The 21,874-nt window shown below is 45.8% G+C and overlaps 2 protein-coding genes and 1 long non-coding RNA gene across 5 annotated transcripts in view; 2 read left to right on the top strand and 1 right to left on the bottom strand.

Moving 5' to 3' along the window:
* Positions 1-11,257, top strand: part of LOC309521445 (arylacetamide deacetylase-like 4) — a 30,426-nt gene extending 19,169 nt beyond the window's left edge. The window contains exons 3-5 of one of the 3 annotated variants that reach the window (XM_082203946.1): positions 8,664-8,727; positions 9,771-10,343; positions 10,407-11,257. In XM_082203946.1, the coding sequence (XP_082060072.1) occupies positions 8,664-8,727; positions 9,771-10,343; positions 10,407-10,608 (839 nt within the window). In that variant the 3' untranslated portion in view covers positions 10,609-11,257. The other 2 variants (XR_014214669.1, XR_014214670.1) reach the window with 2 other exon arrangements.
* LOC309521471 overlaps positions 1-21,874 on the bottom strand; it is a 177,863-nt gene that overhangs the window by 113,496 nt on the left and 42,493 nt on the right. The gene's annotated exons all lie outside the window — the stretch shown is intronic.
* Positions 1-21,874, top strand: part of LOC309521447 (arylacetamide deacetylase-like 4) — an 85,414-nt gene that overhangs the window by 38,896 nt on the left and 24,644 nt on the right. The window lies entirely within an intron of this gene.

The following is a 21,874-nucleotide window of genomic DNA, read 5'->3' as shown; positions in this document are numbered from 1 at the left end:
CTTCCCCCGCCCGGCATCAGAACGAAGCTCCGATGCCGGGAGGTGGGGGGGGGAAGCCTCCTTCCCCCGCCCGGCATCAGAACGAAGCTCCGATGCCGGGAGGTGGGGTGGGAAAGCCTCCTTCCCCCGCCCGGCATCAGAACGAAGCTCCGATGCCGGGAGGTGGGGGGGGAACAGCCTCCTTCCCCCGCCCGGCATCAGAACGAAGCTCCGAAGCCGGGAGGTGGGGGCAGTGGCGTAGCGTGGTGGGTGCCAGGGGTGCCGGCCGCACCGGGCGCAACATTTTGGGGGGCGCGTTTGGCCGGCCCTCCTCGAGGAAGCAGGAACCCCACTGTCCTCGGACCTCCTCCGAAGGCTGGCGGTGGGGCGGAGAGACCTCCTCCCACCGCCAGCCTTCGGAAGGCTGTCCTGAAGACTTGTGGTGGGAGCAGTGGCATAGCGTGGGGGGTGCAGGGGGGCCTGCTGCACCTGGCACAACATCTGGGGGGGCGCGGAAGAGACTCGAGTGCTAAAATCCACGGGTTGGGGGCGCAAATTACTTGCCTTGCCCCGGGTGCCGAGAACCCACGCTACGCCACTGGGTGGGGGGGGAACAGCCTCCTTCCCCCGCCCGGCATCAGAACGAAGCTCCGATGCCGGGAGGTGGGGGGGAACAGCCTCCTTCCCCCGCCCGGCATCAGAACGAAGCTCCGATGCCGGGAGGTGGGGGGGGAACAGCCTCCTTCCCCCGCCCGGCATCAGAACGAAGCTCCGATGCCAGGCAGGGGGGGGGGAGCCTCCTTCCCCCGCCCGGCATCAGAACGAAGCTCCGATGCTGGGAGGTGGGGGGGGGGAAGCCTCCTTCCCCCGCCCGGCATCAGAACGAAGCTCCGATGCCGGGGGGGGGAAGCCTCCTCCCCCCGCCCGGCATCGGATGGCTTTCCTGAAGACTTGGGGTGGGAGGAGGGTTTTCCTTCCCACCGCCAACATTCAGAATGCTGTTCTGAATGTTGGCGGTGGGGAGGAAAAACCCTCCTCCCACGCAAGCCCCGGGAACAGAGGAGAAGCGCTGCGCGCCTTCCCCTCTGTTCCCGTACCTGTCCTGAAGGCTTGCGGTGCGGAGAAAAGCCCTTCTCCGCACCGCCAGCCTGGCAAGCGGTTTCCCTAGGAACGCATTAATTGATTTTCAATGCATTCCTATGGGAAACCGTGCTTCGCAAGACGAAAAACTCGCAAGAAGAAAAAACTTGCGGAACCAATTAATTTCGTCTTGCGAGGCACCACTGTATCTCCCTTCCTTTTGCATGCTTGGCCATCTGTTCCAGGAAGGCATCATCTATGTCCTCCGTTTGGCTTGGGGATCTATAGTAAACTCCCACAATGAGGTCTCTGTTATTCTTCTCTCCCTTAATTTTGACCCAAATGCTCTCACTTTGGCTTTGAGGTTCTAAATCTTGGATCTCTTCACAGGTATACACATCCCTGACATATAACGCCACTCCTCCTCCTTTCTTGTCTGGTCTGTTTCTCTGAAATAGATTGTATCCCCCCATTATTACATTCCAATCGTGGGACTTATCCCACCAGGTTTCAGTGATGCCTATTATGTCGTATTTAGTTTGCTGTACCAAGAGCTCAAGCTCATCTTGTTTATTTCCCATGCTTTGCGCATTAGTGTACAGACATTGAAGTCCATTAATCATTCCCCCGTGTCTCTTATTTAAGGATTTTTTCCTCCCACCACTAGGTCCGCGTGCTGTTTGCTCCATTTGGTCTATGACATTTGGATGATCATCTTCATTAATTGATAGACTCCTACCTTCAGGAGCACTGTCTCCCTCCCCCACATTAGTCAGTTTAAAGCCCTCCTGATGAGGTTTCTGAGATTTTTGGCAAAAACATTTCTCCCAACCGTTGTGAGGTGCAGCCCATCGCTTGCCAGAAGTCCATCTTCAAGAAACTGCTGTCCGTGATCTAAGAATCCAAACCGTTCCTGTTTACACCATTTGCGAAGCCAGCTGTTCACTTCCACTATTTTCCCCTCTCTCCCTGAGCCACGTCGTTCAACTGGGAGGACAGATGAGATGACAATTTGTGCATTTAGTTGCTTCAATTTCCTGCCGAGAGCCTCGTAGTCTCTTTTGATCTTCTGGAGGCTATTGCTTGCAGTGTCATTGGTTCCCACATGAACCAAGAGGAAGGGGTATTTGTCAGTGGGTTTTATGATTCCTTGCAGTCGTTCAGTTACATCTTGGATCATAGCCCCGGGGAGACAGCACACTTCCCGAGACATCTTGTCAGGCCCACAAATCACTGCTTCTGTTCCCCTCAGTAGAGAATCCCCTATCACCACTACACGCCTCCTCTTGGGTTTGGTCGGGGTTCTTCCGTGAGCTGTCCGTTCCAAGGTCGCCTGCACATTCCCTGAGGACTGACTTTGCTGCTCGTCTTCATATACCTGATCGACTGTAATGAGGGAGAGATCCTCAAATGGAGTCTGCTCTTCGTCTTCCATGCTAGGGGAGAGGACCTCAAAGCGATTGTGTATTTCTAAACAATCAGAGTGAACCCTGGGCCTCCTACTTCTTTGAGTCACGTTTCTCCATATATCTGGCTCCTGTGTTGGTGAACTAGACCCCTTCTCAGGGGAGTCCCCTGTCTCCTCCTTGGTGGAGACGGTGTGCTCTGTTGCTTCCAAGAAGAGCTCCAGCTCTCTAATTCTTTGGAGCGTAGCTACACGTTCCTCCAGTTGCTGGACTTTGTCTTTTAAGAGGGCAATCAACATGCAATTGCTGCAGGTAAAGCTGCCTGCAACCTTTGGCAAGATGGCAAACATTGCGCAGGAATCGCAGGCGACTGCAGCTGTTCCCTCCCCTTCCATCTTGAGATCGTGTCGTTGGGGGTGGCTACAGAGGTCCTCCATCATAAAAAGCTTGAAGACAGGACAAATAACTTCCCCCACCCAAAAAAAACAAAAAAACCTAGGTCTCCCCCAACAAACGTTTGAGACTAGCTCCCCTAAATCTAAAAGATGGATATAACTGTGCGCGCCGCTGCCCTGCAAACTCTGATAAGCTCCTCCCACAGCTAATCCCCTGCCTCAACAGAAACCCTGCCCCCTCTGACCTTTACACAGGGAAAACAGCTAATCAGCCACAAAGAAACACACACACACAAGAAAACCCTTTTTGCTCCTTCTTCAACTGCTGCCCTGCAAACTCTGATAAGCTCCTCCCACAGCTAATCCCCTGCCTCAACAGAAACCCTGCCCCCTCTGACCTTTACACAGGGAAAACAGCTAATCAGCCACAAAGAAACACACACACACAAGAAAACCCTTTTTGCTCCTACTTCAACTGCTGCCCTGCAAACTCTGATAAGCTCCTCCCACAGCTAATCCCCTGCCTCAACAGAAACCCTGCCCCCTCTGACCTTTACACAGGGAAAACAGCTAATCAGCCACAAAGAAACACACACACACAAGAAAACCCTTTTTGCTCCTACTTCAACTGCTGCCCTGCAAACTTAATAACTTAACCTAGTTATTCTCCTGATCAATCAGCAGTACATTTTTATGGGAAATAAGCATTTCCTAACCTGTCATTTCACCCTTCACATCACATCTAACATTTGCACATCAAATACTGTGTTCTGGTAAAATATACATATATACAAAAACCTGTTACATGTTAGGTATTCAGTTAACTTTCAACTGCAGGTCTTCTGGACGAAGCATCTGTGACGGTATTCAGGGTCCTTTTCACATTTTTAACCGTAAAATTAAAGTCTTGCAGTGATAGGGCCCACCTCAACAACTTACTGTTGGTCTTCATTGTCCTCAACCACAACAAGGGTGAATGGTCAGTACATAAAGTAAAAGTTCGGCCCCAGATGTACGGCTTCAGCTTCTGTAATGCCCATACAATGGCAAGGCATTCCTTCTCGATGGTCAAATAATGTCTTTCCCTTGGTAGTAGTTTCTTGCTTATGAGGGTGATGGGACGCAGGTCGTCCTTCTCTCCCTGTTGGCACAGCACGGCCCTGATCCCGGCATTAGATGCATCGGTTAAGACGGTGAACTCACGATCATAATCAGGAGCAACAAGGACTGGATTTGATGTCAAGGTGCTTTTTAAGGCATCAAACGCCTGCTGACATGCTGCTGTCCAGTTTCTTAATCTATTCAGGATTTTGTCCACCAATCGCTGAAAAGTTGCTGGTGCATTCTTTAAGCCAAAGGGCATTATTTTAAATTCAAACAACCCTAAAGGACTTTTGAATGTAGTTTTCTCCTGGTCCTTAGGGTCCATTTCTACTTGATAGTACCCCTTTGTTAAGTCTAGGCAGGTGATGTAATGACACTGGCCTATAGCTTCGATCAGGTCATCTAAACGGGGCATTGGATATGCATCCGCTTTAGTGACATGGTTCAGCTTCCTATAATCTAGGCAAAATCTAGTAGCTCCATCAGGTTTGTCTAATAACACTATGGGTGCTGCCCAGGGACTTTCTGAAGTGGTTATAATCCCTGCCTTCCGCATTGCCCTTATCTCATTGCTAACTTTCCCCACATACTCTCCAGTTATTCTATATGGGTTGACAGCAATTGGCTTAGCATCTCCAGTGTCGATATGATGTACAACTCTCATGTGTGCACCAACATGCTATTATGGGCTTGTTGCAAAATCTTTTCTCTATAGGTATGAGGGATTACTAACTGTCTTTTCACTTCTTCACACACACCCCTGCATGGTGGGTCAAGGACTTCTCGATATAAAAGGCCCTTGCTCAAACAAAACTGTTCTGGGCACTCAGGAGTTAGCGACCTCTCTGACTCGGCTGCCTCAAAGTACTTTTGTAACTCAGTATCTTCTTTTTGCTTTTTGGCAAAACTTGAGGTTTGACTTTTAGTCAAAGGAAATAAAAAGGTGTCTTTTCTTTCCTCACACTGATCATTCCCTTGCTGTCCTTCAGCATTGTCTGCCTCTGCTACTGTATCCACCCCCTCAGGATTAGGTGACTGTGGACTCCCTTTTGCTCTGGTAACTATGAAAGTACTCTGCACATGTTCTAAAATGTCCCAACCAATGAGCACAGGGGCGGGAATTTCTTCCGACAGGGCTACCTGCCACTTCCCTGCCCAGTTTTTGAATCTGACTTCTATTTCCGCCACCTTTAGGATTTCTGCTTGTTTCGAAATTCCTTTTAATTTCGTTACTTTTCCTGGAATTATGGCATCATCCCTGATTATATCCGGGTGGACTATGGTGACTTGCGATCCCGTGTCCTTTAACCCGAGATATCTTTTTCCGTCTATCCAGATATACTCTCCAGCGTTCTTTAACAAGAGATTATCTGGTTGAATCACATAACAGTGCAGGACTTTGGCCTCTGCTACCTCAGCAGGCTGAGGCCTAGTTGGCATGTCTGTTTCCTTGACAACCTGACTAGTTGGGCTCTGCTCCACAGACTGGATACAATATGTCTGTTTCTGTGTGGTACTATAACTAGATGTTTCTTTTCCTGTTTTACAATCAAAACGTTTACGACCTAATTTCCCACATCTCCAGCATGAAATGTCTTTGGGTCCTGCATAACTTGTTTTATTTACTTTTCCCTCAGTAAACTCTGTATGGGTGTGTGCCTTCTCATGTGGGCTTCCCAATGAGGAGCTGCCTCTCTTATCGGTTTCTGAGGTAAACTTTCTTTGGTTTGCTGAAAGTTATTCTTGTTTGTTTCCCAATATCGCCCACCAAATTTTGGCCCATCAAATCCATGGTCTCAGATTTCATTTATTTTATCGGCTAAACCCGCTGCTTCCTCTATTGTCTTGGGGTTTCTTTCTTTTATCAGGTACCTCAATTGGCCATTTATTGTGTCGTAAAATTGCTCCAACGCCATCACTTCTCTAATCTTAGGTACTGTGTCTGCATTCTCTTGCTCTAACCATATTGTGAGGTAAGTTTTTATCTTTGCACCCATCTGCGCATAGGTTTCCTCCCTCACCTTTGTCACACTTCTAAATTTTTTCCTCAACTGCTCTGAGGTAATCCCAAAGCGTGTATATGTTAACTGCTTGTACACCTCAAAATTTCAGGATTGTTCCTCAGTCATTTGAGCCTATAATTCGGCCAGAGGACTACTTATTCTAGCTCTCAAGATCATCATTTTATCTTCCTCTCTTACTTGAAAATCGTGACAGGCTCTCTCGAAGGCTACTAGAAATAATTCTGGACTATCCCTATCTCTAAATTCAGGAAAGCGTTTTAAATCTATCTTCATTTGATTCTGCCCATGGGTTTTATTTTCTATTTTCTAATACCATTAGTTCCAACCGTCTCATCTCTAACTGAAACCGCTGCTGTTCCCTTTCCTACTCTGCCCTCAATTTTTTTTCCAATTCTTTCTCAAGCTTCAATTGGTTCAGTTTCTTGCTCAACTCTCAATTTTTCCTTTTCCAATTCTTTCTCAAGCCTATTTTTATCAAGCTCTAATTTCAAGTTATATTCTTGTACTAATTTCCACTTTTCAAAATCCTCTGAAAACCGTGGAACTTCTACTTCAAGTGGGGTTTTAGTCATCTCTTCTATTCTGGTTTCTTCCCCCTGGGAATTCCCATTCTCTTCTCCAGAGCTTTCATGTGGGTTTTCTCTCACTGGGTGCTTAGTATTCTTGGGTGGCATTATGGTTGAGTCAGTATTTTGCACTAATTAAATAAGAGACTTTTACTCTCAGCACTGTTCCTCCCGGCTTGGCTTTCCAAGACCCCGGTCCCCAAAGTATAGCTTTAGGTTTTTTCCTCTAACATTTCAAGCTTGCTTCCTCTGACCCTGAGCCTAAGCCTCCGCCAGAATAGTCTTTTGAGATCTCTTGCTCTTATTGTTATCTCGGCCAAATGGCAATCTGGGGCTTATCCTCAATCACACCCTCAGGCCAGGTAATCTCTTCACCGGTTTTACCCTTCCCCTCTCCAGGTGTATTGTTTCCCCTCACAGGCACTTAGACTTATCGAATCCCACTGCTGCCGCCAATTTTGTGGCGGCAGGTACGGTTGTTATCCCACCGCTGCACCACCAATTTTGTGGCGATCACACAGGGTCCCCAGACGTTTCACGGTCTATTGACCCTGTGCCTACAACTTCAAACTAAATTATTCCCAACTATCTATCTAACTCCCTAACAATTCCTCCCACTCTCTCACAATACAACTCAACCCCCACTGCGTATTCCACCCTCTTCCTTCTCCAACACCCAAGCCTCAACTCCCAACTGACAAACCTCAACTCCCAACTCCCAAACCTCAACCGCCAGCCCCCAGACCTCAACTGACTTTTCAAAACCTCCCACTCTCTCTTTTACTCCCCCCTCGCATTCTCACTGGCCAATCACCTCACACCCATTTTAATCCTTTCCTTGACACATCCTAGGGGGCAAACACCACAGACGGGCCTCCAGAACGGATTGTGGTCGCTAGTAGAGGTTCCACTGTATTGTTAGAAGACAATTTGTCATTGTAATTTAATGTAAAGATCCTGAAATGTTTGCCATGGAGGCGGTGGGGTGGGGGTGATTTGTGCAGCCTATACATGGTTGTTGTTGTTTTCTACAATCAAGTAGCATATATATTTTATGAAATATTATAATAATAATAATAATAATAATAATAATAATAATAATAATAATAATAATAATATATTTATACCCCGCCCATCTGGTTGGGTTTCCTTAGCTACTCTGGGCGGCTTCCAATAAAATATTAAAATACAATAGTCCTTCAGATATTAAAAGCTTCCCTAAACAGGGCTGCCTTCAGATGTCTTCTAAAAATCTGGTAGGTGTTTTTTTCCTTTGACATCTGGTGGGAGGGCATTCCAAAGGGTGGGCACTACTACAGAGAAGGCCCTCTGCCTGGTTCCCTGTAACTTTGCTTCTTGCAGTGAGGGAACTGCAAGAAGGCCCTCGGCACTCGACCTCAGTGTTGGGGCAGAACTATAGGGGTGGCGATGCTCCTTCAGGTATACTGGATGGAGGCCGTTTAGGGCTTTAAAGGTCAACACCAACACTTTGAATTGTGCTCGGAAACGTACTGGGAGCCAATGTAGGTCTTTCAAGACCGGTGCTATGTGGTTTTGGCGTCTGCCACATTCTGGATTAGTTGTAGTTTCCGGGTCACCTTGAAAGGTAGCCCCACGTAGAGCGCATTGCGGTAGTCCAAGCAGGAGATAACTAGAGCATGCACCACTCTGGCGAGACAGTCTGTGGGCAGGTAGGGTCTCAGCCTGCATTCCAGATGGAGCTGGTAAACAGTTGCCCTGGACGCAGAATTGACCTGTGCCTCCATGGACATTAAAAACAGACATTCATGACACAGCAATATTAGTCATATCCAGTACTTTTTTTCTAGAAAAAGAGGTGCCAGTACTCACAATGAAGTTGTTAAGGTAAGTGCCACACTTTTAAACAACAACAACAAAGAGGTGCCAGTACTGCATACCCTTGTGTACCCCCTGGGGGGGAAAGCATTGGTCATATCTGTTAATTTCAACAGGTTTACTTTCATTAGGACTAACTCAAAGTGGATTCAACTCACAGTGATTTCAATGTGAACGACCAAGGAAATGTGTAATGGAGCGTAACAAATAATTGCTCACAGCAGGCAGTGTGTGATGTGTTTTTCCCCCTAGGAACCTCTGAAATGATCTGCCGTTCCATTGCCCACCAAACTGACTCAGTGGTTATGTGTGCTGAGTAAGTATCTTCATGCTTGTTGTAGCAAAAAAAAGAGTATTTCCCCTCAGTTTCTAACCCTTTCACATGAACCCAGAAAAAAGCTGATTTTGCCAACATGGTGAATTTGCCAACCTTTAGAATGGGTGTTCACCTTTGTATTTTGATTTTTATGCCTTTGGACCCAATCCCTCTGGCTTTAATGATAAGAAGAGCTCTGCTGGATCAGGCCATTAAACTACTTTTACAGAAAACCACCACATCAACCCATAAAAAGCCATTAGGATTCTTCTCCTAAGGCAAAATGGCCCTGTGGTTGAGAGGGAAAGTGCAGCTGGAGTTAAGGTGAACTTCTCCTTGGCAAATAAGCTCAAGCTGTTCCCAACTGTCCCGTCAGCCACACTGAACATCCAATGAGAGCAGTGGTACATTGGGCAATGGGAGAAGTGTCATTTGCCAGGGCTTCAGAGCCCTTTACAAGGCAAGCCTTCCTGACAGTAATGGACATCATCTCTCCCAATGGCTGCCCTCACTGCCTTAATGCACCTTTGGTGCATGATCTGAAGCCTCCTGGCCAAGGTGGGTGAACTGGAGTTCTTGGCTTTAAGGCCATATGGTTTAAAGTGGGCAGAAAGAGTGGGAAGCACTGATCTCAGGAAGGCATGGTGGGACATACTGGAGGTGATTCAGAACTGGGGTTGTTTTCCTGAGATGGAAAATGAAATCAAGGAAACATTCAAAATATAGAAGTTGGTTATATTAGGCATGTCGTGTGGAAAGTGGCCTAGGGAAATCTGACTGGTGTGAATGTGTCTTGCTTGCTTGGTTGGAGAGTAGAGAAAGGTGTGTGGCTGTGTGTAGGAACCAGCCTACTTGTCCAGTGGGAAAGTTTGCATTTGCTTTCCATTTTGCTCTCTGGTCCCACCCACAGCTGACATGTGGCCCCCAGGAAGGTTGCATAGAAAGGAATGTGGCCCTAGGGTTGCCACCCTTGCAATATGCCATTGCAGGAAAATGCTGCAAAGTGTATGATGAATGCTGGTGACATCTTGCCTTCTCTTTAGGTATCGCTTAGCTCCTGAGCATCCGTATCCAGTCCCTGTACTGGACTGTTTAACTGCTGTAATATACTTTCTGAAGAATGCAAAGGAATACGGAGTGGACCCCAGCCGCATTGCCATTGCTGGGGAGAGTAGTGGAGGCACTTTTACTGCGGCCATTTGCCAAGAACTGGTGACCAGAGAGGACCTCCCAAGAGTGCGAGCTCAGGTCCTCGTTTACCCATTCCTCCAAGGAATGGACTTCAATTTGCCATCCTATCAGCAAAACCATTCCATTCCTCCTATGTTCCGGAAAAGAACTGTTAAAGTTGGTTTGACATATCTCACTGGGAAGACAATGAATGTAGATGGAGTTCTGAAAGGCGCCCATGTCCCTCCTGATTTGAGAGAGAAATACCAAAAATGGATAAGTGCTGATAACATTCCAGAAGAATTTAAAGCTAGGGGCTATGTTCCTGTAGAACCTGCTCCATTTTCAGAAGAACTTTATGAACAAGTTAAAAGAGGTACTGAGACAATGTTTGCCCCCCTTCTAGCAGAGGATGACATAATCCGCCAGCTCCCGGAGACTTTCATAGAATCATAGAATCATAGAGTTGGAAGAGACCACAAGGGCCATCGAGTCCAACCCCCTGCCATTCTAACCTGTGAATATGATGGATTCCGGGACGATGGGTTGTTGTACAAGAAGCGGTTAGAGGACAATGGTGTGCCAGTGACATGGTATCATGTTCAAGATGGATACCACGGAACAATGGCCTTGGCTGGTTGGGGGCCACTTGCATTCCTGAACACACAGAAATGTTTGCAGAGTGTAATACAGTTCTTAAAAGGTTTATAGAAATGAATGACCTTGTAGGAATGCAAATATCCAGAGTGTGGGGTCAGGTGGGACTTCTATGAGGAATTATAAAATATGCATCAAGCCATTGTGTCCATGATGAATGCATTGTGTTGACTGGGTTTAATTCATTGACAATAATTTCTGACCAAATCCCACAACCCTCTGCATCTCTGGCCATTTCTTCTACTGCCCATCTCTCTTGCTTGACAAGTCACTTACACACCCCAGTTGCTTCGCCAGGCAGGCATCCTGGGTAATCAAAGACAGTGGGCAGTTTCTTTCATGTAGCTTTTCTGGTGTTAATTTTAGGATGTTAATCTTATGGCCAGGAAACAGATCTCACCTGAAGGTTATAATAATCGCTGTCTTCCTGGCCATCCTCATTATCGTGTATATTGCTTGTTTATGACCGCAGGGGTTGCCAAATGTACTCCTTTGTAGTTCTGTTTTGTTTACCCCAGAAATATGTGTGCTTAATTAGTTTTGGTAGTTTAACTTTGTCCCCATGTGGGGTTTGTTGGAATGCTCAGAGGAAATCTTACGAACACTCTGTAAAAGTTCTTTTGAGAATAAAACGACCTGGGCCGAGGGGTGGAGGCATGCAGAGATTATTATATGCACCCTTCCCATAGTCTTGCTGGTTCAAGCCTCTGTGTATTCTTATTAATCAGAATTCAATCCTTCCTTTACTTTGAGAACGCCTCAAGTGGTGCTCCAGATGAGGCAAACCTAAAAGGGAACCGTGTGAGGCTTTGGGGGTGGGTGGGAACCTCAGCGTGTGAGGCAAAGCTAAAAAGAAAACCTCAGCATTTGAGGCACAGCAAAAGGAAACCTCAGCGAAAGGAAACCCCCAGGATTGGACTCTCCTCAGAGCTAGCAACCTGCTATCCCTCGGTTGCGGTGGATCATCTCCTGCAAAACGATTCCCGGACTTAGGATCTCATTTGCTCTGAACGAGCCCCAAAGATGCGCATCTATTACCCTTCAGGTGAGATAATGGGAAGCAAGATTTCACATGTGCAGGAAAAGCATGTTGTTGTTGTTTAGTCGTTTAGTCGTGTCCGACTCTTCGTGACCCCATGGACCAGAGCACGCCAGGCACTCCTGTCTTCCACTGCCACTCGCAGTTTGGTCAGACTCATGTTTGTAGCTTCGAGAACACTGTCTAACCATCTCGTCCTCTGTCGTCCCCTTCTCCTTGTGCCCTCCATCTTTCCCAACATCAGGGTCTTTTCCAGGGAGTCTTCTCTTCTCATGAGGTGGCCAAAGTATTGGAGCCTCAGCTTCACAATCTGTCCTTCCAGTAAGCATTCAGGCCTGACGTCCTTAAGAATGGATACGTTTTTGCAGTCCATGGGACTCTCAAGAGTCTCCTCCAGCACCATAATTCAAAAGCATCAATTCTTTGGCGATCAGCCTTCTTTATGGTCCAGCTCTCACTTCCATACATCACTACTGGGAAAACCATGGCTTTAACTATACGGACCTTTGTTGGCAAAATGATGTCTCTGATTTTTAAGATGCTGTCTAGGTTTGCCATCGCCTTTCTCCCAAGGAGACGTCGTCTTAATTTCGTGACTGCTGTCCCCATCTGCAGTGATCATGGAGTCCAAGAAGGTAAAATCTCTCACTGCCTCCTTTTCTTCCCCTTCTATTTGCCAGGAGGTGATGGGCCTAGTGGCCATGATCTTCGTTTTTTTGATGTTGAGCTTCAGACCATATTTTGCACTCTCCTCTTTCACCCTCATTAAAAGGTTCTTTAATTCCTCCTCACTTTCTGCCATCAAGGTTGTGTCATCTGCATATCTGAGGTTGTTGATATTTCTTCCGGCGATCTTAATTCCGGCTTTGGATTCATCCAGCCCAGCCTTTTGCATGATGAATTCTGCATATAAGTTAAATAAGCAGGGAGACAATATACAGCCTTGCCGTACTCCTTTCCCAATTTTGAACCTATCAGTTGTTCCATATCCACTTCTAACTGTAGCTTCTTGTCCCACATAGAGATTTCTCAGGAGACAGATGAGGTGATCAGGCACTCCCATTTCTTTAAAAGCTTGCCATAGTTTGCTGTGGTTGACACAGTCAAAGGCTTTTGCATAGCCAATGAAGCAAAAGTAGATGTCTTTCTGGAACTCTCTAGCTTTCTCCATAATCCAGCGCATGTTTGCAATTTGGTCTCTGGTTCCTCTGCCCCTTCGAAATCCAGCTTGCACTTCTGAGAGTTCTCGGTCCACATACTGCTTAAGCCTGCCTTGTAGAATTTTAAGCATAACCTTGCTAGCGTGTGAAATGAGTGCAATTGTGCGGTTGTTGGAGCATTCTTTGGCACTGCCCTTCTTTGGGATTGGGATGTAGACTGATCTTCTCCAATCCTCTGGCCACTGCTGAGTTTTCCAAATTTGCTGGCATATTCAGTGTAGCACCTTGACAGCATCATCATTTAAAGTTTTAAATAGTTCAGCTGGAATATCATCACTTCCACTGGCCTTGTTTTTAGCAGTGCTTTCTAAGGCCAATTTGACTTCACTCTCCAGGATGTCTGGCTCAAGGTCAGCAACCACACTACCTGGGGTGTACGAGACATCCATTTCTTTCCGGTATAGTTCCTCTGTGTATTCTTGCCACCTCTTCTTACCCCTTCTTGATGTCTTCAGGAAAAGCATAGGAATAATTTGCTAGCTCAGGAAGGGCATGATAAGCATTTAGCACCCCTAGTAGAAAAATTGTTGTTAGAGATTGCTAGACTGTGCCCCTGGTTTCCAGAGGGGGGTGCTTATGACATTAAGAAATGGAGTGAGCTGGGCGATGCACTCCATAGACATCCTGAGGCATCTGTACAAGTCTTGCACACCTGGCATTTGTGTAGAGACGCGGGTGGAAGGCTCTCTAACCCTTTGCTCCAACCACCAGCTGTCTCCGTGAATGCTCCCACATTGTTGCAACCCCTAGCTGCTTTTAAAAATACCATAATATTGTTCCCTCCATCTCAGCCTCTAGATTTCCAGCCTCTCTCCTCTGAGGTCATGCCAAAGGCAATTCCATTGGCACCTTACTTTGCCAAAGATTTGGCTGGGTCGAATGTAAATTCCATGCCACCTTCTTTGGTGGACCAATGCCCGCAAGGGGCTCAGACCACAGTGCAAAAATTGACTATTCCAAATAAAATTAGTGGGGGAAAAGAGCATAAATTGGACAAAAATCCAAGCCATCAGTCAAGGGCCAGACGAAACCCCTTCTGCCTTTTACACCAGACTAATATCAGCCTTCAGAACCTGGGGAGGAATAGATCCTGATAACACAGAAAATCAAGTCATTGTAAAAAGCTTCTTCAAAGATCAGTCCAGCCCAGATATTAAAAAGGTCCTCACTCACCAACTGGGTTATGAAGGAAAGCCTATGAGTGAAATCCTAGCAATTGCAAAAACTGTCTTCGATGGAAGAGATGAGAGGAAAAAGAAGGAGGATAAAAGGGAGAGGGAGGAAAATGCTCGTGTTTTAGCGCTAGCATTTGGTGCACCCTATAATCCTCCTCTTCCTCCTCTGAACCCACCATATAAAGCTCCTTCAACACCTACAAATACCTCGTATAAACCGCAACCAAACCACCCCTATAGCCAACCTCCATATAAAGGACCCTGACAAAATAATTATTCATTTTCCCGAAGCAATCATCAGCAGAATGCTGACAATGAAATAAATTGCAACCCCACAAATGCACGCTGTTACCATTGCCAGCAAGAAGGACATTTCTGAAGCGATTGTCCTGCACGCTTAAATGCCACTGGTCAAACCTTCAATACTGCTAATCACTACAACCAAAACCCAGCATTAAACCCGAGCCACGGAAGACAACATCAGAATCCCTTCCTTCAAATCCAATCTCAGAGATCTGACTATTGACAATTAGCGGGGAGTTCCGAATCGGCTGCCCTAGTCTGCCCAACATTCCACCTTTCTTCCAATGAACCCATTTGCATTATAAATATCAATGGACATGAATATAGATGCCTAGTGGACACAGGTGCTACATTCTCCACCTTAAGTGATAGTCATTTAACCCCAAGTCACAAAAGGCAACACATCATGGGCATTGACGGAATTCCCAGAACATGTAATCTCTCTAAACCCACCACAGTGACACTGGGACCCTTAACAGCTGAGCACTCCTTCCCCCTCACTGCCAGTCCTGTAAATCTTTTGGGAAGGGATCTCTTGTGCAAACTTAAAGCGACTATCACATGTAGCCCCGATGGTATTTTTCTACACATGCCCGAAGATTCTGCAGCCTCCTTCCAGGGTATCTTAACTGAAGAGAACTCCCCTGATGTAGGAATACCCCCTTCTATTGAGAACACTGTGCCCCCTTGGTTATGGGGAACTACCTCCACAGCAGTAGGACTTCTTAAATCTGCAGACCCCGTTATAATCAAATACCGCACAGACGTTCCGTTCCCTTGCGTCAAGCAATACCCCCTCCCCACAGAAGCAATAGAAGGATTGAAACCAATGATAAAGGACTTAATGGATCAAGGAAACCTTGGGCCCTGTGCCAGCCCATGTAACTCTCCCCTTCTTCCTGTCAAGAAACCTGGCCCCCCCAGAGACTCCCATCAAATACCGTCTTGTGCAGGACTTGCGGATCATAAATAATTTTGTAATCCCAAGACATGCCATCACAGCCAATCCAAACACCATATTAACAGGAATCCCTCCCGACAGCACACACTTCAGTGTCGTGGACCTGTGCTCTGCATTTTTTTTCTATAAGAGTTCATGAGGAAAGCCAGTTCCTTTTTGCCTTCACATGGGGAAGCAGTCAATTGACATGGACCAGATTGCCCCAAGGCTACATAGAAAGCCCTACCATCTTCGCATCAGCCCTGCATAAGGACCTACAGGACTTAACTTTCCCAGCAGGATCTGCCCTCTTGATGTACATTGATGACCTACTCTTGAGTAGTACATCAGAGGAAAATTATTAAAAGGACACCATTTACCTCCTAACAGCATTGGCATACAAGGGGCACAAAGTCTCACCAAAAAAACTTCAGTACTGCCTTACCAAAGTCAAATATTTGGGCCATATTATAGGACAGGGAACTAGAGCCCTTACCTCAGAAAGAGTAGAAGCTATTGAAAGAGTTCCCTTACCAAAGACAAAGAAACAATTGAGAGGTTTCCTAGGAATGAGTGGATTCTGCCGTGCCTGGATCCCGGGGTATGGTGAACTGACCACACCCCTGGTGCAGATGACTAATAAGGATGGACCAGAACCCCTTAGTTGGACTAAGGAGTGCCTCAATAACTTTGAAACCATAAAACGTGAACTAAGATCAGCACCTGCCCTAGGGCTCCCTGACTATCGGCTTCCCTTTTCCTTGTTTGTTCATGAACAGAGAGGGGTGGCTTCAGGGGTTCTGACTCAAACATTCCGGGGACAGGAAAGGTCAGTTGCCTATTATAGCATCCAGCTGGACAGCGTTGCAAAAGGGACAGTAGGCTGCCTGAGAGCAATAGCTGCATCAGCAGAATTGGTGGAAAGGGCGTTAGAAATCGTGCAAAACCAAGAACTTATCCTAAATGTGCCCCATGCAGTAGCCACCTTGCTAAATTTGCGTGGCTGCCAACACTTCAGTAATGCCAGACTCAGCCAATATGAAGCTGCCCTACTGATCCCTTCAAACGTCCGCATTAAGAGGGTTAATACGCTCAATCCTGCAACCCTCCTTCCACTCCCTGATGACGGCACCCCCCCCCCCACCATGATTGTACCCAAGCTGTCAGGCTGGCTGAAAAACATGAGATGATTTAGATTATCTACCATTAAAGGACCCAGATCTCACAATCTTTACAGATGGGAGTTCAAAAACCATTTCTGGAGTACAGAAGACAGGATATCCTGTAGTCACCCATGAGAGTATATTGGAAGCAGCGCCTATCAGTCCTAGGTATAGTGCACAAGCTGCTGAACTAATTGCCTTAATAAGAGCATGCGAATTAAGTGAAGGAAAGCGCATTAATAGATATACAGACTCCAAATACTGTTGCGGTCTAGTCCATGCCACAGGAATACTATGGAAACAAAGAGGATTTCTAACAGCAGCAGGGACCCAAATCTCACATGTTCCACTTGTAAAGCGGCTCATGGATGCAATACATCTTCCTGAGGCTATTTCTGTAATTCATTGCAAAGCGCACACTAATGGAACTGATTTTGTCTCTGTCGGAAATCGCATCGCCGACTCCACAGCTCAGGAAGCCGCGATTTCCTCACAGCCTCAAAACGAATTCCAAGCTCTTGTAGTGCCTTCAGACGTTAATTTTGCACGCATGTACAACTCAGCCCAGGCTGAGGAAGTTAAACATTGGCAGGACATAGGGGGGCATAAAATTGGTCAAACCTGTGAAGGAATGGGTTTCTGTGTAGTAAGTTTAAAAACTGACCCAACCCCCCCTTTTGTAGGTATTTATTACCTAAAATAATAGATTATTATAAATCTCAGTTCAGTTTAAAATAAGGAATAGCACACTATTTGATACCAAAATTGATTTTTGCACTATCTTTCTTCTGATATATTTTTGAAATGCGTATAATTTTTATTTGTAAACAGGATGAACAATTGTATGCAGAAGGTGAAGTAGTGGTCTGGGCTGGAGAAGGTAGAGGGAAGTAGAAAAGAAGGTGGGAGGTAGAGAGAGGAGAGAAGTGAGAATGTTGGAACAGGAGAAAAGTTGGGTAATGGGCTGTAAAGACGGTTGAGTGTTTATGCTGATGAGTATTAATGAAAGTAATATATTAAGATGCTATTATTGAGAGAGAGTTTACTAAATATAGTAAAAGTTGAATTGCATAAAGGGTGTGTGTGACCAGCGACACACTGGTGTCAAAGTCTTGCATGTGCTGTTAGAATGCAATCAGATTCTTGGTTGAGGTTTTCATGAGTAAAACCAGCTTTTAAATAATTCTGAATTAAGAATTAAGAATATAATATATTATAGAACAGCCCTCTTTTTTGCTGGCTGGACAGCTAACCATCCATAAATTAACGGCAAGAGTAGGGACCTGGAATGTTGCTTGTGCTTTTTAGTATGTCCCTCCCATGAAAGACACTCCTTTGACATCTATTAATTGAAAATTGAGGTGGCTCTATTGGTTTCTGAGTGTACATGCCAGGAGAGGTCTTAGGCAAAATAACTTTTATTTCCCTGTTCATATTAGGGTGTGGAAAGTGTTAAAATGCTTTGAAATTTTCCTGTTCTGAGACACACATATACTCAGGGTAGTTGCCAGAATCAAAAGTTGTCAAATGCATTAGTGACAGCAGAATCAAGATGTTGATAGACGAATACCTCAATGCTTAATTGATACAGTTACCCAGGAGGAGATTCCTCCTAGGTTTCTCTTGGGTGAAAGGCAATATTGAACAAAGTTACCTTATGTATGGTTCCTTTGAAGGAAAAGTGATTTTTAATGTGTGCATGCAAATTGATGTATTAAGGTAGATGGAGAAAGTATGTACAATGAACTCATCACTGGTATGCGACTGAACCATGGTTAAAAAAAAAAAATGGAAGAGGAAGAATTTTGTGTTCTGATTGTAACTGCATTTTCCCAGAACTCAAAAGACTTTCAAGTTTACATTTCTCTAGTGTAAGGTTTGTTTACACTCTGTAGCATACACAAGCAGGACCCAAAATACATGCGGAATCAGATGCCACATTTTGAAGTAGGTGAAGGCCCCACTGCCTGTATTCATTCGTTTGTGGGTTTGTGGTGTGTGCCTTTCTTTGTGGTTTCAGATATGAAAGTTATCAGGCACTTCTTCTTATCAGGGCTGCTGATGTCATATGCTTTCGTAGCCTTCTCCGACATGGTGGTGTTCCCTAAAATGTTCCTAGTGCTCTAGGTCAGATATTTAGTTTCTCATTATGAAAAGGAACAAGCAGGAACCTTTCCCCTAAACAGTGTCTTGGTACCTACTCTCTCAACCCCCCCCCATCTGCTCTACATAGGATTGAATTAAATGGATATGGGGGGGAAGGTTGGTGTTAAAGAGTTGAGTTGCACTCTGTCTCCTTCTGTGTGTAATATACAGATGCAGAAATGAGTTTATATTTAGTCAGCATGAGTTGCTTATTCCTCCTGTTTAATAGGAATACCCTTTCTGACTGTCATCAGATGTTTTCTTATAAGAAAATTTAGCTATACAGCAGGTAGCACTTAACTTATTGTTGTACTATAATTATAACTGAACCACTGTCCCAAGTCAATTAAGTATGTGAATATGTATATCAAGATTAAATCATTTGCAGATAAATAACAGATAATAATAGGGGAAAACTGGGAAGGACTGTCCTACAATTTATTCAAAAGGTCAATCAACTTTCAAATGCAGCCCAACAGAACACCCTTTCGCAGTGAATATTCTGCAGAAAGAATTTAAAACAGAAGCATATCTTTAGAGGCAAAGGTAGGATAATCACGGTAATATGCTACCCTCCGAGAGGATCTCATTCTTTTGTGATTTAATTTCTGCTTGCAGTTTGTGTGTATGTGCTACAATCACATTTAACCCTGGAGAAGAGAGCCAGCATCTGGTACATTTTTTGTGTGTGTGTTTTTAAGCTTTCTGTTTGTGTGAATGATTTCAGATGCCAGATCATCACCCGTGTTACCTTGTTAACGTACTTCATCTTTGTGTCAGTGTCACACACACACAAAAGAGAGAGAGAGGATGAGAGGGGGAAATGATGTTGGGATTGAATAATTTAGAGAGGACTTAAGAAAAGGAGGTGAAGTAGACAAAAGGACAGTACAAAAGGGTGTTTCAGTATATAAGATCATATAGCGATAAAGTGGGCGTAGCGCCTTTGGTCCTGAGGGCAGGGCACGGCAACAGAAAAATCCAGCGTGGACTAAAAGAGGACATTTTCTTTTCTTTCCCTTTGAATATATAGCTTTGTATATAGCTTTGTGGGAGGTACCCCAGGTGTTAGAAGAAGAAGGTATTAGGAAATAGATATATCCCTGTGCCCAAATGATGCAGGTAGGGCTGTGGGGGGACATGGTTTTAGCCAGGATGGTAGTCTTCTGATTTCTGGCCATCGCCACGCCCACACCACTTAAGGTAACCCAGTGGCTAATGAGAGAATGGGGTACCCGCAACACGTAGAAATGGAAGCCTATTCTGCAAAACCGAACCAGTTGCACGCTCTGCACCCGGAACCTCTCGCACTCTGTGACCTACAAATGCTTTGGGAGGAGTACCCCTCCTTCCTGTGCCTTGGAATAAGTCCTCAGTTACGGCCCCGATTTTAGGTTTCGCCGGATTTTGTGCTGCGTTAAATTTGACAGAAGGAGCCTGTTGCTTTAACATCTCTGACCATGGTGTAGCTATTCGACACCTGGCAACAGAAAGAGAGAAAGTAGCCCATGTTCCTGTCCCAACCTGGAACAGATGGGACATGTCTTGGTTGACTCAGTGGCTTCTGAACCTTGGGTGGCTTAGAGGACTTGTAATGATGTTAATGGACTAATTTTGCTTCTTTTCTGCTTCTGTATACCCTGCTTGCAAAATATGATGCATAAAATGATGTCACGAATGATTCGGCCCCAGATTATAGCACTGACACGAGAATACCAGCCAGTGCCTTGGGACGAGCCGTAAGGCTGTCCAAAAGAAGAGGAGGGAATGAAGGAATGGGTTTCTGTGTAGTAAGTTTAAAAACTGACTCACCCCCCCTTTGTTCTTTCAAAAGAGAGCACTTTTAAATGCGTAAAACTTGAACTGTTGAGCAAAACCATAATAAGGACACAACTGCATAAACAGTTCTGTCCTTTATCAGGACAGGCAAGCGATGGCCTTGGCTCTCCAGGGGAACAAAGAAAACACGTCAGAACTTTATCTTATGTGCTGACCACAAAATACACGCAAGACCAATGTCCGGGAAAAACGCCAAAAGCGTGTTCCTGGAGATTATGACGTCTTCCCAGATAAGAGTAGAAAGAGGAAGATCCTTTTATGGTCAGAAGTACAGGAAGGAAGATCCTTTTATGGTTGAGAGTACCAGAGCAGGAACATATGTGATGTCAACCTGCGTATACAAGTTGACGTGGCTGGGGAAGGGGGAGAGGATGCCTGGAGGATATATATACTGCATGAAACTTGTCATTTCTTTGGACTTGCTGTTGTTACGGAAGGGGGGGGGCATGTCTTCTTCACTACAATATATTTGCTCAATTTCTCTAGGACTCCATCACCCCTCCCCTGTCCTCCATAATCTCTCAAGTAATCCTGTCAAAATCACTCTGCCAAACCTTTCCTCGGGCAATGCCAGGTGACAGACTATGCGTACATGGACCATTGTCTTCTCAGGATGTGCTTATCTGCGCATATCTCCAGCTCTGCATATTCCCCCTCCCTCCTCCATATGTTAATCCAGTGTAACCCAACCTCTCCTTAATGTATTCATGATGTAATCTGTGTAACCCAACCTTTCCTTAATGTATTCGTGATGTAACTGGGAGGTATTTTGCACTGTATTCTGGGACATGGAGGAAATTTCAAAAGTTGATGTCACCCCCTTTCTCGCTGTTCAATCTCGCCTTGAACCTGTTGCGCAATAAACTTGGACCTTCTGCAGTTTGCTCCTGTGTCCGGCTGAGCTCATTTTCTTCCGCAGGGACCCACGGACTTAGTCCGATGAGCTGGGTGGCAGAGTAACCCCGCACCCAGATTTTAGCCGTAACAGTTGGCTGCCCAACGTGGGGCTTGCGGTTCTCCCGAGCTGCTGACTGGGGCCCCCGAAATCTTCAGCCGGCTCCAGGCCATTTTGCCTGGGAAGATCCTTTTGGACCCCCAGCCATCTTCTGGGCGGTAATCGAAAGCCCTAGGAGTTCAGCCGGGGAGCAAAAGAGGGATCCAGCCGGCTTATTCATCGATCCCGGGATCATCATAGAAGACGCGTGAGTATAAGGAAAAAGGAAAATCCAGTGCACTGGTGGGAAGGGGGTGGAAGTCTCCTGGCAACTGAATTCTCTGCCCTCCTCTCTATCGCTCCTTCTTGCCTTTCTCTTGGTCCGGTTAGTGAGAGAGACCGTGGACTGCTGCTCAACCCAAAAGGGGGGTTCTGAGCTCTATCCCTTTTCCTTAAAATCTCCAGCCAGCCGCACCAATTGGGAGCCCGAAAGTAAGACGGAGAGACCCGACTTGAAAGATAGCCGACTCTCTGCAACAGGCATCCCAGTTGAAAGCAAGGG

Source organism: Podarcis vaucheri, assembly GCF_965113315.1.
Source record: "Podarcis vaucheri genome assembly, chromosome: 16".
NCBI lineage: Eukaryota > Metazoa > Chordata > Lepidosauria > Squamata > Lacertidae > Podarcis > Podarcis vaucheri.
The sequence above is the reverse complement of the archived record's forward strand: the minus strand, read 5'-3'. Positions and strand labels throughout refer to the sequence as shown.